Raw genomic sequence first — 12781 nt, 5'->3', positions numbered from 1 at the left:
ATTCCCTAGTTACTGGGGTTCACTCAAGTCACCCTGTCACAGGCTGGCAACGGGAGAACCCCACCTCAACAATTACATGGAGCTTGCGTCATGGAATGTTCTAGAAAGAGAAAGGAGGCTGGCGCAGGCGCCACACGGTCTCAGAACCCTGAGTGCACCACCCCCCAAGGCACACAGACAGCTCGGGCTGCTGTGGGGGAAGGGCGACCATTTACCACAAAAGAAAATCGCAACAATACCTCCCCTGCTACCTTAACTGTTGCGAAGGGAAGTGTCACGTGCAGCACCACCTAGTGCCACGTGCAGCACTACACAGCCGGTGCCGGAACTTTTTGCACAAGGAAAGGAGACCCTGCACCCTTTTCAGATTGCTGGCATGAGAGAAGACGAGAACGGGACTGTTTTCAAGAACATTGCACACGCAAGTCACAAACATTCCCAATCCCGTGAATTGCTCGCAGAGGTTGCAGCACGCAGAGGGAGCCTCACACAGCACGCGGAGGGAGCCGCACACAGCACGCGGAGGGAGCCATCCACATCATATAAATGTGCTGGGCAGCACACAGCCACCATTCGCTCTTCAGACGCCGGAGGTATCGTGCCTGCTCTTCAGACACCAAAGCGATTGGACTAATGGCAGACACTGAAGCGAGCGCTGGGATGCCCGGGGCGGCCAGGCCCGATGCGGGTACCGTGCGGGTGTTGCAAGACATGGCCAGCCGCCTGCGAATTCATTCCATCAGGGCCACGTGCTCCGCAGGCTTTGGGTAGGTTCCCCTCGTTGAAGCTTGGGTTATGGAGAGGGGGTCGTGAAGGGCCACGGGCCAGGTGGCCATGGGGTCGCGTGGTGAAGGGACAGCCCTCAGATGTCCAATGGGCCCTGTCATAGGTGCCCTGTCGTCTTGGGCTGTAGGGGCCCAGCCGAGCCTCCCAGACGGCGGCGAGGCGCTGTTTCCACCAGCTCAAGCGTCGGTCGGCTGGCCGGCCGCAGGCTCTGGAGCCCGCTCCTCATTCCCCCATGGCCAAAGTTCTGGAGGTCCCCAAGATCCCGTTAGGAGACAAGGATCCAGATCCAGACTGGACTGAGGTGGTGGGGGGATGTCCCTGGGATCAGAGTGGACTGCTATGGTTTGCATTATAGCGGGGAGCAGGGCTTCCTCGGTAAGCCGTTATACTGGATCCCCGCGGGTGAATGAGCGACCCTAAGCCTGGACATGAGGATAAAAAGCAATTAAAATTCCAGCCTGGGCAACATGGTGAAACCCTGTGTCTTACCAAAAAAGGAAAATAAAAAATGAGCCGGGCATGGGGGCACGCGCCTTCACTCCCACCACTCGGGAGGCTGAAGTGAGAAGGTCGCTTGAGCTGCTGGGTTTGCTAGCGTGCTGCTCACGGTTTTTGCATCAGTATGAGGGATGTTGGTCTCTAGTTGTAGTATTTGGTTTTGGTACCAAAGTGTAATGCTAGCTTTGTAGAATGAGTTTCAAAGTGTTCCATCTTAAATTTTTTGTAGTGGCCAGTGTGGTGACTCCCACCTGCAATCCTAGCACTTTGGGAGGCTGAGGCAGGCGAATCGCGTGAGCCTAGGAACTTCACGATAAGCCTGGGCAAGATGGCAAGCCTCTGGACAAAATGTTACAAAAATTAGCTGGGCATGGTGGCACGTGCCTGTAGTCCCAGCTACGTGGGAGGCTGTGAGGCTCAGGTTGCAGTGAACTGAGATTGTGCCATTGCAGTCTGGCCTGGACAACAGAGTGAGACCCTGTCTCAAAGAAAAAAAAATCTAACTGGGCGTGGTGGCTCTGGCCTGCAGTCTCAGTACATGGGAGCCTGATTGCTTTGGGAGGCCGAGGCGGGCAGATTGCGTGAGCCTAGAGATCACCCTGGGCAAGATGGCGAGCCTCTGTACAAAAATATTACAAAAATTAGCTGGGCGTGGTGGCAGGTGCCTGTAGTCCCAGCTACGTGGGAGGCTGAGAGGCTCAGGTTGCAGTGAGCTGAGATTGCACCATTGCACTCGGGCCTGGACAACAGAGGAAGCAAGACCTTGTAGCAAAGAATATATATATATATATATATATATATATATATATATATATATATATAAAATGTATGAGTATACGTATATATGTGTCTTTTTCTTGAGTTTCAAGAGGATTGTTCATTTTTCTTTAAATGTTTGGTAGGAATTACCAGTGAGGCTTTTCTTTGTTGGGAGTTTTTTGATGACTGCTTTAGTCTTCTTATTAGTTGCTTGTAGGTCTATTCAGATTTTCTTGTCCTGATTAATTCTTGTGAGGCTTTCTGTTTCTAGGAATTTATCCATTTCTTGTTGGTTAACCCATTTGTTGGCTTGCAATTATTCACAGTACACTGTCACCTTCTGTATTTCTGTAGAAGCGGTAGTAATAACCTCACTTTAACTTGATTGGACTTTTTGACACCTCCTACCCCTTTTTTTATTTGACAGAGTCTCCCTCTGTTGCCAGGCTGGAGTGCAGTGGCGAAATCTCGACTCACCGCAGCCTCCGCCTCCCGGGTTCAAGCAATTCTCCTACTTCAGCCTACCGAGTAGCTGGAACTACACGTGGGCACCGCCATGCCCAGCTAATTTTTTGTATTTTTAGTAGAGACGCAGTTTCACCGTGTTGGCCAGGCTGGTCTCGATCCCTTGACCTCGTGATCCACCCAACTTGCAACCTCTGCCTCCCAGGTTCAAGCAATTCTCCTGCTTCAGCCTCTCGAGTAGCTGCAATTACAGGCATGCGCCACCACACCCTGCTAATTTTTTGTATTTTTAGTAGACTCGGGGTTTCTCCATGTTGGTCAGGCTGGTCTCGAAATCTCAACCTCAGGTGATCCACCCACCTTGGCCTCCGAAAGTGCTGGGATTACAGGCATGAGCCACTGAGCCCGGCTTTTTTTTTTTTTTTTTTTTTTCCCCCAGGGTTTTTCTCTGTCACCCAGGCTGGAGTGCAGTGTTGCAATGATAATTCACTGCAACCTCGAACTCTCCTGGGCTCAAGTGACCCTCCTGCCTCTCTGCCTCCTAAGTACCTGGAATTACAGGTGCACACCACCATGTCCTGCCCATCTATTAATAGCTAGTTTTGTTGACCTTTTTTTTAAGAACCAGCTTTGGCTGGGGGAGTTGGCTCACACCTGTAATCTCAGCACTTTGGGAGGCGGAGACGGCTGGATCGCTTGAGCTTGATTTCAGGATCAGCCTGGGCAACATGGGGAAAACCTCATCTTTACCAAAAAGACTCATGCAGAGGTGCGAGGGAAACCTGAGCCGAGAGTGCACAGTGCCCTGCCGGTTAGGAGCTGACCTCGCTGTGAGCAGGGGAGGGGCGGCAAGGTGATTGGGCTTTAAGCATCCTTCCAACCCGAGAGCCCTGCCTTCCTTACCCTTGGTGGGATTCTTCCCGGGCTGGGAGAAATGACTGCTTTTGTGAGGATACCATGTGCCAAGATCATGTCCTAGGAAGTCAGTTGCTGTGAGAAATGACCAGTGTCATGTCTACCTTTCAGCCACCCTATATCATGCAGCAGTTCTGCCGAGATCATGTCTGTGCTGTTCTTCTACATCATGAGGTACAAGCAGTCAGATCCAGAGAATCCAGACAATGACCGATTCATCCTCGCAAAGGTATGCTGGCTGGGAGCCCAGGGCTGCTGCAGCACTTGCTTCTTAAGCCCAGTTTGAACAGCCACCATGTGGGAACAAGGCCTGGAATGGGCCTTGGCGATCATTTTGATTTTTCTGTCTTTGCATCTTAATGCTCTAGGGTTCTAGACCCTAGGAACCATGTGATGGTTTGATAGGAAGGGTGGCTTGGGAGAGCTGGTGGCCCTTCCTTTCCTTTCTCATACCCTGCCTCGCCCCACCTACCACAAAAGCTTTCCCTGTGGCAGGGTTATGCTGCTCCCACCCCCTCTGCTGCCTGAGTAGAGGCAGGCAGCATCAGTGGATCTGACTCTCTTAGCTGGGGTACATGGAGTGTGACTGGGAGGGACATCTCACCTGTCAGTCAGTGTCCTCTCCCATGTCTTTGCAGATCTGACCTGAAACTGATGGGGCACTTCTTATTAAATTGGGCACAGTACCAGCCACCTCATGATGCTGGGGGGTAGGAAAGAAAAAGAACCTTAAAAACAAGGTCATGGGCCGGGCGCGGTGGCTCAAGCCTGTAATCCCAGCACTTTGGGAGGCCGAGGCGGGTGGATCACAAGGTCAAGAGATCGAGACCATCCTGGTCAACATGGTGAAACCCCCGTCTCTACTAAAAATACAAAAAAATTAGCTGGGCATGGCGGCACGTGCCTGTAATCCCAGCTACTCAGGAGGCTGAGGCAGGAGAATTGCCCGAACCCAGGAGGCGGAGGTTGCGGTGAGCCGAGATCGCGCCATTGCCCTCCAGCCTGGGTAACAAGAGCGAAACTCCGTCTCAAAAAAAAAAAAAAAAACAAGGTCAGTCTGGGAGTGTGTGCCTGATTTGATGCCATCTGAAAGCACACTGTGTCCTGAAGCAAATTAAAACCTGGCTAGGGGCCGGGCACAGTGGCTCATGTCTGTAATCCCAGCACTTTGGGAGACTGAGGCCAGCAGATCACTGGAGGCCAAAAGTTGAGACCACCCTAGTCAACATAGCAAAACCCCATAAAAAAATTACCTGGGCATGGTAGCACAGGCTTGTAATCCCAGCTGCTCGGGAGGCCGAGGCACGAGAATTGTTTGAACCCGGGAGGCAGAGGTTACAGTGAACGGAGATCCTGCTGCTGCATTCCACCGTGGGTGATAGAGCGAGACTCCGTCTCAAAGAAAAAAAAAAAAAGAAAAGAAAAATCTGGCTGGGGAGAGTACTGTGTCCGAATAGAAGTACCAGATTAGCAGAGTGAGAAGTAAAGACAAAAATCAAACTGTGGGCATGGCCGAAGTGCCTACAGGTCATGATCATGACCCTTGTCTTGGTGTCTGAACCATAATGTCAGACGGTTTGACAAAAAATAAATAGAATTGATGTGTGTGGAGAGATGAAGTAAATGCTTTCCATTGCTTTCAGTTGGTTATTGGAGGTAAGCAGTATACAGTAAGGAATTCATTGTGCTAGTCTTTAAACATGTCTATAAACTTGAACTTTTTTTACATCTTTTTTTTCCTTTTTGCGGGGAGACACAGTCTCGCTCTTGCCCAGGCTGGAGTTCAGTGACTCTGTCTCAGCTCAATGCAGCCCCGACCTCCTGGGCTCAAGCAATCTTCCCACCTCAGCCTCTTGAGTCAGTGGGACTACAGGCACGCACCGCTATGGTCAGCTAATTTTTCTGTTTTGTAGAGACAAGGTCTCATTATGTTGCCCAGGCTGGCCTCAAACTCCTGGGCCCAAGCACCCTCCTCTGCCTCCCAAAGTGCTGGGATTACAGGCAACAAGCCACTGCTCCCAGCCCCCATTACAATGAAAATATAAAAAATTAGATGTATAAATGCAATGTGGGTGTTCGTATTTCTGGTTTAAAATAAGGAAAGACTGGATACAGTGGCTCTCACCAGTGCTTTGGGAGGCTCCAGCAGGAGGATCGCTTGAGACCAGCGTGGACAACATAGCAAGACCCCAGTCTACAAAATATATGAAAACTAGCTGGTTTTGGTGGTGCATGTCTGCAGCTACTCAGGAAGCTAAGGTGGGAGGATCACTTGAGCCTGGGTGACAGAGCAAGATGCTGTCTCAAAAAAAAAAAAAAAAAAAGATGTCTAGAGTTTTAACAGCTGCTATCAGAGCCATTGGCCTTAGGGGGTGAAGAAGCTTGCTGTCAGGCAGCAGCACACCAGGCCCTGTTCGGCTGCCAGAATTTGTGTGTTCATCAGATTGAGCTGGCAGATAAAATTGGAACAAAAGAGAAAACACAGGAAGCATAATCCATTGTGGTTTGCCGTACTACAGGCAGAGCAGATCTTTATTCTAGCCCTTCACCTCCCAGAATTACCTCTCCCCACAGCATAAAGGTTCTTGAGAAAGACAACAACACCCACGTGGGAGAACTTCTGCCGTAACAGACATCATACTGATGCCTCGCCACTTTATCCTTAACCCCCTGCCACCTAACGGGGCTCTGGTCTCCACTGTACCCATAAAGTCTTTGAGATGGGCCCGCTGGTCTCACACTTCACAGCTAGAGGGAAGCAGAGCTGGTCTGACTGCTGAGCCCAGGCTTGGCCCGTTATGTTACAGAACTTCCAAGGGCATGCAAGGCGCCTGGGAGCCAGAGCTTGCTGCATGAATGAGGTGGGCACCATAGGGAGGCAGATGGGGCTAGAGACACGATCAAAAGAGACTTGAGTGGGACAGCTCTGCTGGGCTGGAAATGCAGAACCAAAAGGGAGTCTCGGCGGGGTGGGGGGTGTGCACAAAGCACGCAGAGAATGCCGGGGAAGGTCAAGAGCACCCAGGGAGTAGCAGAGGGTAGGAAGCAAGAAGTAAGAAATCAGAATCGGAAGTAGCATCCACCCATCTACGGTAGTGATGACCCCACTCATCTCTGATCGATTGGTGCTGGTGTTTGAGCAGAGGAGGGTGACAGGCAAGAAACAAACTTGTAAGTCAATAGATCAAGTGTCAGGTGGAGCCAAGCATCTGGGATCAAGGAAAAGTGGAAGAGGTAGGCACTGGTTGAAAAAGAATGGTCCTGAAGACCTCAGTGCTGACGCTTGAGCAGGGATTTGGAAGGGGCAGGAGAGTGAGCCGTGCCCACATCCAGGCACAAGCACTCAGGTAGTGGCTGCCATGAGTGCTAAGGCCCTGAGGCAGGTGTTTGCCCACTGGGTTCAAGGAGCAGCAGGAGGCCAGGATGTCGGAGCAGTGGGAGGGAGAGATGGAGCTGATGGGGGATGGGTGGGGAGACAGGTGTAAAAAGTTGAGCTCTAGTTGGTGGGAGGTCGGAAGACCTTGGATAGTTAACCGAGATGGATGTGATGGGTCACCTTCAGTTTTAACAGGCTCCCCCTGGTGGCTAGATTGAGAATGGCTGTAGGGGAGGCTGGGAGGCCACTGCAGTGACCAGAGGCCAGGGATGTTTAAGACCAGGTGGAAAAGGTGGCTGCAGAAGCTGTTGGGTAAATTCATTGTGCTTGGGAGTTGGGTCTCTCCCGTCAGTGTAGCAGCTCTTTGGCATGACCTTGAGGCCCACAGAGGGTCACATTTTCTGCTTGGGACAATGATGACCCTGTGCCTGCAAACAGGATGTTGGGAGTGGGGTAGAATGCTGGTGGAAAAGGATTAGTTTGAGGCATGGGCACTTCCAGATGACCACTTGTAAGATCTCAGTTGACGACGAATCTGCACTGACATATCATAATCACCCAAGAATCCACAGTTTATTTCAGTATTCACATTTGATGTTGTACAATCTGTGAGATTAGACAAACGTTTAATGACATGTAACACTCTAGAGTATTATACAAAGAAGTTTCTCTGACTTAAAAGTTCTCTGTGCTCTGCTTGTTCATCCCTATCTCTTCCCTAATACCTGAAATCCACTGATTTTTAAAAATATTTATTTATTTTAATTAACTGATCTTTTCTCTGTGTCCATAGTTTTGGTTTTTCCAGCTGACATGCTGGAATACGGTTGGAATTACATATGGAAGTACATATGGTTGAAATTACACATTATGTACTTTTTTCAGATTGGCTTCTTTCACTTAGTAATATACATTAAAGTTTAACTCCGTGTCTTTTCATGGTTTGATAGTTCATTTATTTTTAGTGCTGAACAGTATTACATTATCTGGATATATCACAGTTTATTTATCCAGTCACATACTGAAGGATATCTTGGCTACTCCCAAGTTTTGGCAACTGTAAATAAAGCTTCTATAAACAGCAAAAACAAAAAATCTCAGTTTACCTGAGTTTTGCAAACCAGGGAACCAGAATATTCTGTTTCTGGTTTCTGTTTAAGAACCCATATCCAGGCCGGGCACAGTGGCTCTTGCCTGTAATCCCCAAACTTTGGGAGTCCAAGACCGGCAGATCATAAGGTCAAGAGATCGAGACCATCCTGGCCAACATGATGAAACCCTGTATCTACTAACAATACAAAAACTATCTGGGCATGGTGTCGAACACCTGTAGTCCCAGCTACTTAGGAGGCTGAGGCAGGAGAATCACTTGAACCTGGGAAGCAGAGGTTGCAGTGAGCTGAGATCGCACCACTGCACTCCAACCTGGGTGACTTGTGAGACTTCGTCTCAAAAACAAAAAGGAAAACAAAGAACCCATACCCTCCATAGGATTAAACACCTGATTTGTACATGACCGGGAAAGACCATGGGACAATGGCAAGAATCAGACCTTACATTTCTGCTTTGCACTTAGGCACCCCTTCTCTATTCCCAAAGCTCCACCCACCCCTGCCATACCATATGCATTACCTATGACTCCCTAGGCGGGGACATGGATGTCTTCGTCATCTTAGTCACCCCAGTTTCCAGTCCAGACTGAGCCCTGGGCTCGACCCATTGTCCCTGGTAACATTGATCTGAAGCTTGGGGTGCATGTGGGTGGGGTGAAGAAGTCACCCAGCGGGGGATGGGGGGCTGTCAGGTCGGGACTCTGCCGCACAGCTGACATGAGCAGTCTGCGCTCAGTGTGTGAGTCCACCAGATACCATGTCCTGCAGCTGCGTCTGGGTTCACTGGATCCCTTCTCTTACAGAGACTGTCGTTTGTGGATGTGGCAACAGGATGGCTTGGGCAAGGACTGGGAGTTGCATGTGGAATGGCATATACTGGCAAGTACTTCGACAGGGCCAGGTAAGGCATTTACCCAGAGCCATTTAACTGCCCTGCAGCCCCCTTCCTAGAGTCTCAAGGGACAGCCACCTATCTCCATGGGGCAGAGAGCCCTGAAGTGCCAGTCCCCATCACATCCCGTGCTGATCCCTCTGGAAGGCCTTCCCTTTGCTTCCTCAGACGGCTGCCCACTCCCCCATCACAGGTCTGTTTAAAGATTTCAGCTGCTGTTGCCTTTTCGTTCTTTTCCTAGGGTGGATAGCTTTTTTAAAACTTCCAGCATTTTAGTGGGGTCTTGAATGTGTGGGGTTTTTTGATATTCTTTCTCCTTTTTTTTTTTGACAGAGTCTCACTCTGTGTCCAGGCTGGAGTGCAGTGGCACCATCTTGGCTCACTGCAACCTCCGCCTCCCAGTTTCAAGCGATTCTCCTGCCTCAGCCTCCCGAGGAGCTGAGATGACAGCCATGCACTACCATTCCTGGCTAATTTTTATATTTTTAGTAGATACCCCAAGATGGGGTTTCGCCATCTTGGCCAAGCTGGTCTTGAACTCCTGACCTCAGGTGATTCTGCCTCCACCTCTCGAAGTACTGGGATTACAGGCGCGAGCCACTGCACCCGGCTAGATGTGTTTTCTTGATGCAAATACTCAATATTGTTGGTTGTGGAGGAGTTTATTTCGTAGCAGAATCCGTTCCCAAGGTGGGATTTTTGATTGTTGTGATTATTTTAAATAAGTTGTAAGATCAGAACTAGAAGGTGGCAGCCGGGCACTGTGGCTCTTGCCTATAATCCCAGCACTTTATAATCCCAGCACTTTGGGAGACTGAGGAGAGCAGATCACCTGAGGTCAGAAGTTCGAGACCAGCCTGGCCAACGTAGTGAAACTCCGTCTCTACTAAAAGTACAAAAATTAGCCAATCATGGTCTTGCAGGCCTGTAATCCCAACTATGCGGGAGGCTGAGGCAGAAGAGTTGCTTGAACCCAGGAGGTGGAGGTTGTGGTGAGCCGAGATCACACCACTGCACTCCAGCGTGGGTGACAGAGCGAGACTCTGTCTCAAAAAAAAAAAAAAAAAAAAAAAAAAGAGAGAATCTTAGAAGGTGGCAATGCTGTAAAAGGAAACTTGGCAGGAATGTGAATGTGTAAGTATTCAGGGGACTTAAGGGGGCTGCTTTCTTCCCCTTTCCTTTGGCCCTGTTTGCTGGTTGATGAGGAAATGTAGAAGAACCTGAAAGTTGCTTTACAGCTAGAATAAGAAAACTATAGCCAAACGCAAAGCCTGTTTGTGAGGCTCAGGCTTTCCACGCTTGGCTTCCTTAGCTGCCGGGTTGGGGCAGAGTTTATGAGGAAAACTGTGCTGGGAAGCCAATGATCTGGAGCAGCCCCTCCAGTTGCTTCCGTTTCTCCTGAAATGCATTTGCTTGGTTGGCTCAGATGAAGCCCCGCAGGGTCCTAAACCTCTCTTGTTTTGCTCCAGCTACCGGGTGTTCTGCCTCATGAGTGACAGCGAGTCCTCAGAAGGCTCTGTCTGGGAGGCAATGGCCTTTGCTTCCTACTACAATCTGGACAATCTCGTGGCGATCTTTGATGTGAACCACCTGGGACACGGTACATTGCCCTCCGAGCACTCCATAGACATCTGTCAGAGGCGCTGCGAAGCCTTCGGGTAACTGTATTCTATGGTGCTTGATTTCCATTCTGTCCCACCCTCCTTCATCTCTTGTAACGCAGCCTGCTCCTCTGTTGGCAGGTGGAACACTTACGTGGTGGACGGCCGGGATGTGGAGGCACTGTGCCAGGTGTTCTGGCAGGCCTCTCAGGTGAAGCACAAGCCCACTGCTGTGGTGGCCAAGACCTTCAAGGGCCGGGGCACACCAAGTAAGCAAGCGTTTTCTTCCTGTCCGCTCAGCAGAAGAGGCGGGAGAGGCCTAGCCGGGCCTAGGCGGATGACTGATTTAGTGAATGCAGTTCTTCTGCCCGAGTATATGCTAGAGGCTCTTGCTCCCTTCTTTCCACTAGCTAGTGTCTGCTTAGGATAGGAGGGGACATCAAAAGCCCCAGCAGGTGAACAGTGATGTTACATCTGCACGAGGGAGTGGCTAGGAGTACAGCCCATCAGAGGACTGACGAGGAACAGTCTCTACGGTTATAGAATCAGAAAGAGTTCTGTGTGAGCAGGTGCAGAAATCAGAGTGTGCATACAGACACACATGCCTAGACCCACACCATCTGGAAGAACCCTGGGAGCTGGGGAAGAAGGGGGCTTGGAATAACCAACTAGCACATTTCAAGGCTGACAGCTGAAATTGTTTATCTCAAGCTTAACTCATCACAAAGAGTGTGGGTCCTGGTTTTTTTCAAAAGACTATAGACATTTTAGAATAAAACTGTTCTGACTTCCCCCGAAAATATAGTTTGACTCTGGTACCTTCTGTTCAGTAAATGATCTTACCAGTGTGCACCTGGCAGAACCCTGGGTGTTGTCCTTGCCTCTGCCTCCCCTCATGCCCACACATACCCAGTCCCCTAGCTTGCATCTTGGATCCATTCCCTCCTCCCCATCTCTACTACCGTGACTGTTGCCACACCTATCATCTCTCCCAGAGTTCCAGCCGGCCTCCCTCCACAGCAGTGTCTACACTGCTGCCACAGTGATCTTTCTATACTGGGTCTCATCAGTCACTTTCCCCACTGCAGACCCTTCAGTGGTTTCCAGTCTTGCTTTGGATGAAACTCAAACTCCTTATACCCACAAGACCCACCCTCCATGGTTGGCCATACCTGTCTCTCCAGCCATGTCTTCTCATTCTCCCTTCCTCTCACCAGTGGCCCTCAGGGGCATAGCTAGGTGCAGTGGCTTGCACCTATAATCCCAGCTACTGAGGAGGCAGAGGCAGGAGGATCACTTGAGCCCAAGGAGTTGGAAGCTGTGGTGAGTTATGATCACACCACTGCACTCCATCCAGCCTGGGAGGAGTCATAGCGTGAGATCCCTGTCTCAAAACAAAAAGCCTCAGGGCCTTTATCCAAGCTATTTTCTCTGGCTGCACCAGCATCCCAGGCCCTCTGTGCCAGGTCCTCCTGGGAGTCCTAAGGTGACATCTTTTTCATCAGGGTCTTTTTCAGGTGACCTCATAGGCACACCTTAAACATTTATGGAATGGATGTCTTTTATTTGTTTCCTTACAGGTATGGAGGATGCAGAAAGTTGGCATGGAAAGCCAATGCCAAGAGAAAGAGCAGATGCCATTATCAAATTAATTGAGAGCCAGTTAAAGACCAGCAGGAACCTTGATCCACAGCCCCCCATCGAGGACTCCCCTGAAATCAACATCATGGATATAAGGATGACCTCTCCACCTGATTACAGAGTTGGTGACAAGGTAGGCAGAAAGTTGGGTAATTGGCTAAATCAGGTACATCACCTGCTTTGTTCTCTAATGTTCCTATGTACACAGGATTCTTCGTTTATTCTGGTCTCCATGGATGAACCAATTAGTAGCATGACATATAACTAACAGTTTATAAGCAATAAAAATATGTTTACCATTTTTAAAAAAATAGCTTTAGGGGTACAAAGTGCAGTTGTGTCACATGGATGTCCATTGTGTCATGGTGAGATCTGGGCTTTCGCTGCACCCAGCACCCACCCAGTAGGAAGTACTTCACCCCTCACCACTCCTACCCCACTTTCTCTTTTACTAGGTCTGATTTTTATTTTTTGCTTTCACACATGCCTCTGAATTTTCTGATTGGTCAATTGCTATTTATTAGCTCCTGGGGTGGTATGCCTCTTTCTTGCTTCCTAAGTTTGTGCACAAAACTGCCATAATTTTGTGTCTGCGCCAAAAGTAGTGGCCCCAGGCTGGCTGATCTTTTGAACTTACTCTCTGAATTACACACAAAAGCAGGCCAATTCATCAAGAACCTCAGAAAGGAATCAAATTATGCACAAAACTCTGAACATCAAGTCCTTTCGGTTTTCA

The 12781-nt window shown here is 49.6% G+C and overlaps 1 protein-coding gene across 1 annotated transcript in view; it reads left to right on the top strand.

Annotated features, from left to right (window-relative positions):
* Nucleotides 1–660: 660 nt before the first annotated feature.
* Nucleotides 661–12781, top strand: part of TKTL1 (transketolase like 1) — a 30892-nt gene continuing 18771 nt past the window's right edge. The window contains 7 exon segments of the mRNA XM_074391569.1: nt 661–767; nt 3535–3652; nt 3919–4029; nt 8715–8812; nt 10273–10461; nt 10546–10673; nt 11985–12178. Coding sequence (XP_074247670.1) covers nt 661–767; nt 3535–3652; nt 3919–4029; nt 8715–8812; nt 10273–10461; nt 10546–10673; nt 11985–12178 — 945 coding nt within the window.

The sequence above is a fragment of the Saimiri boliviensis genome, chromosome X (genome assembly GCF_048565385.1).
Source record: "Saimiri boliviensis isolate mSaiBol1 chromosome X, mSaiBol1.pri, whole genome shotgun sequence".
Taxonomy (NCBI): Eukaryota; Metazoa; Chordata; class Mammalia; order Primates; family Cebidae; genus Saimiri; species Saimiri boliviensis.
The sequence above is the reverse complement of the archived record's forward strand: the minus strand, read 5'-3'. Positions and strand labels throughout refer to the sequence as shown.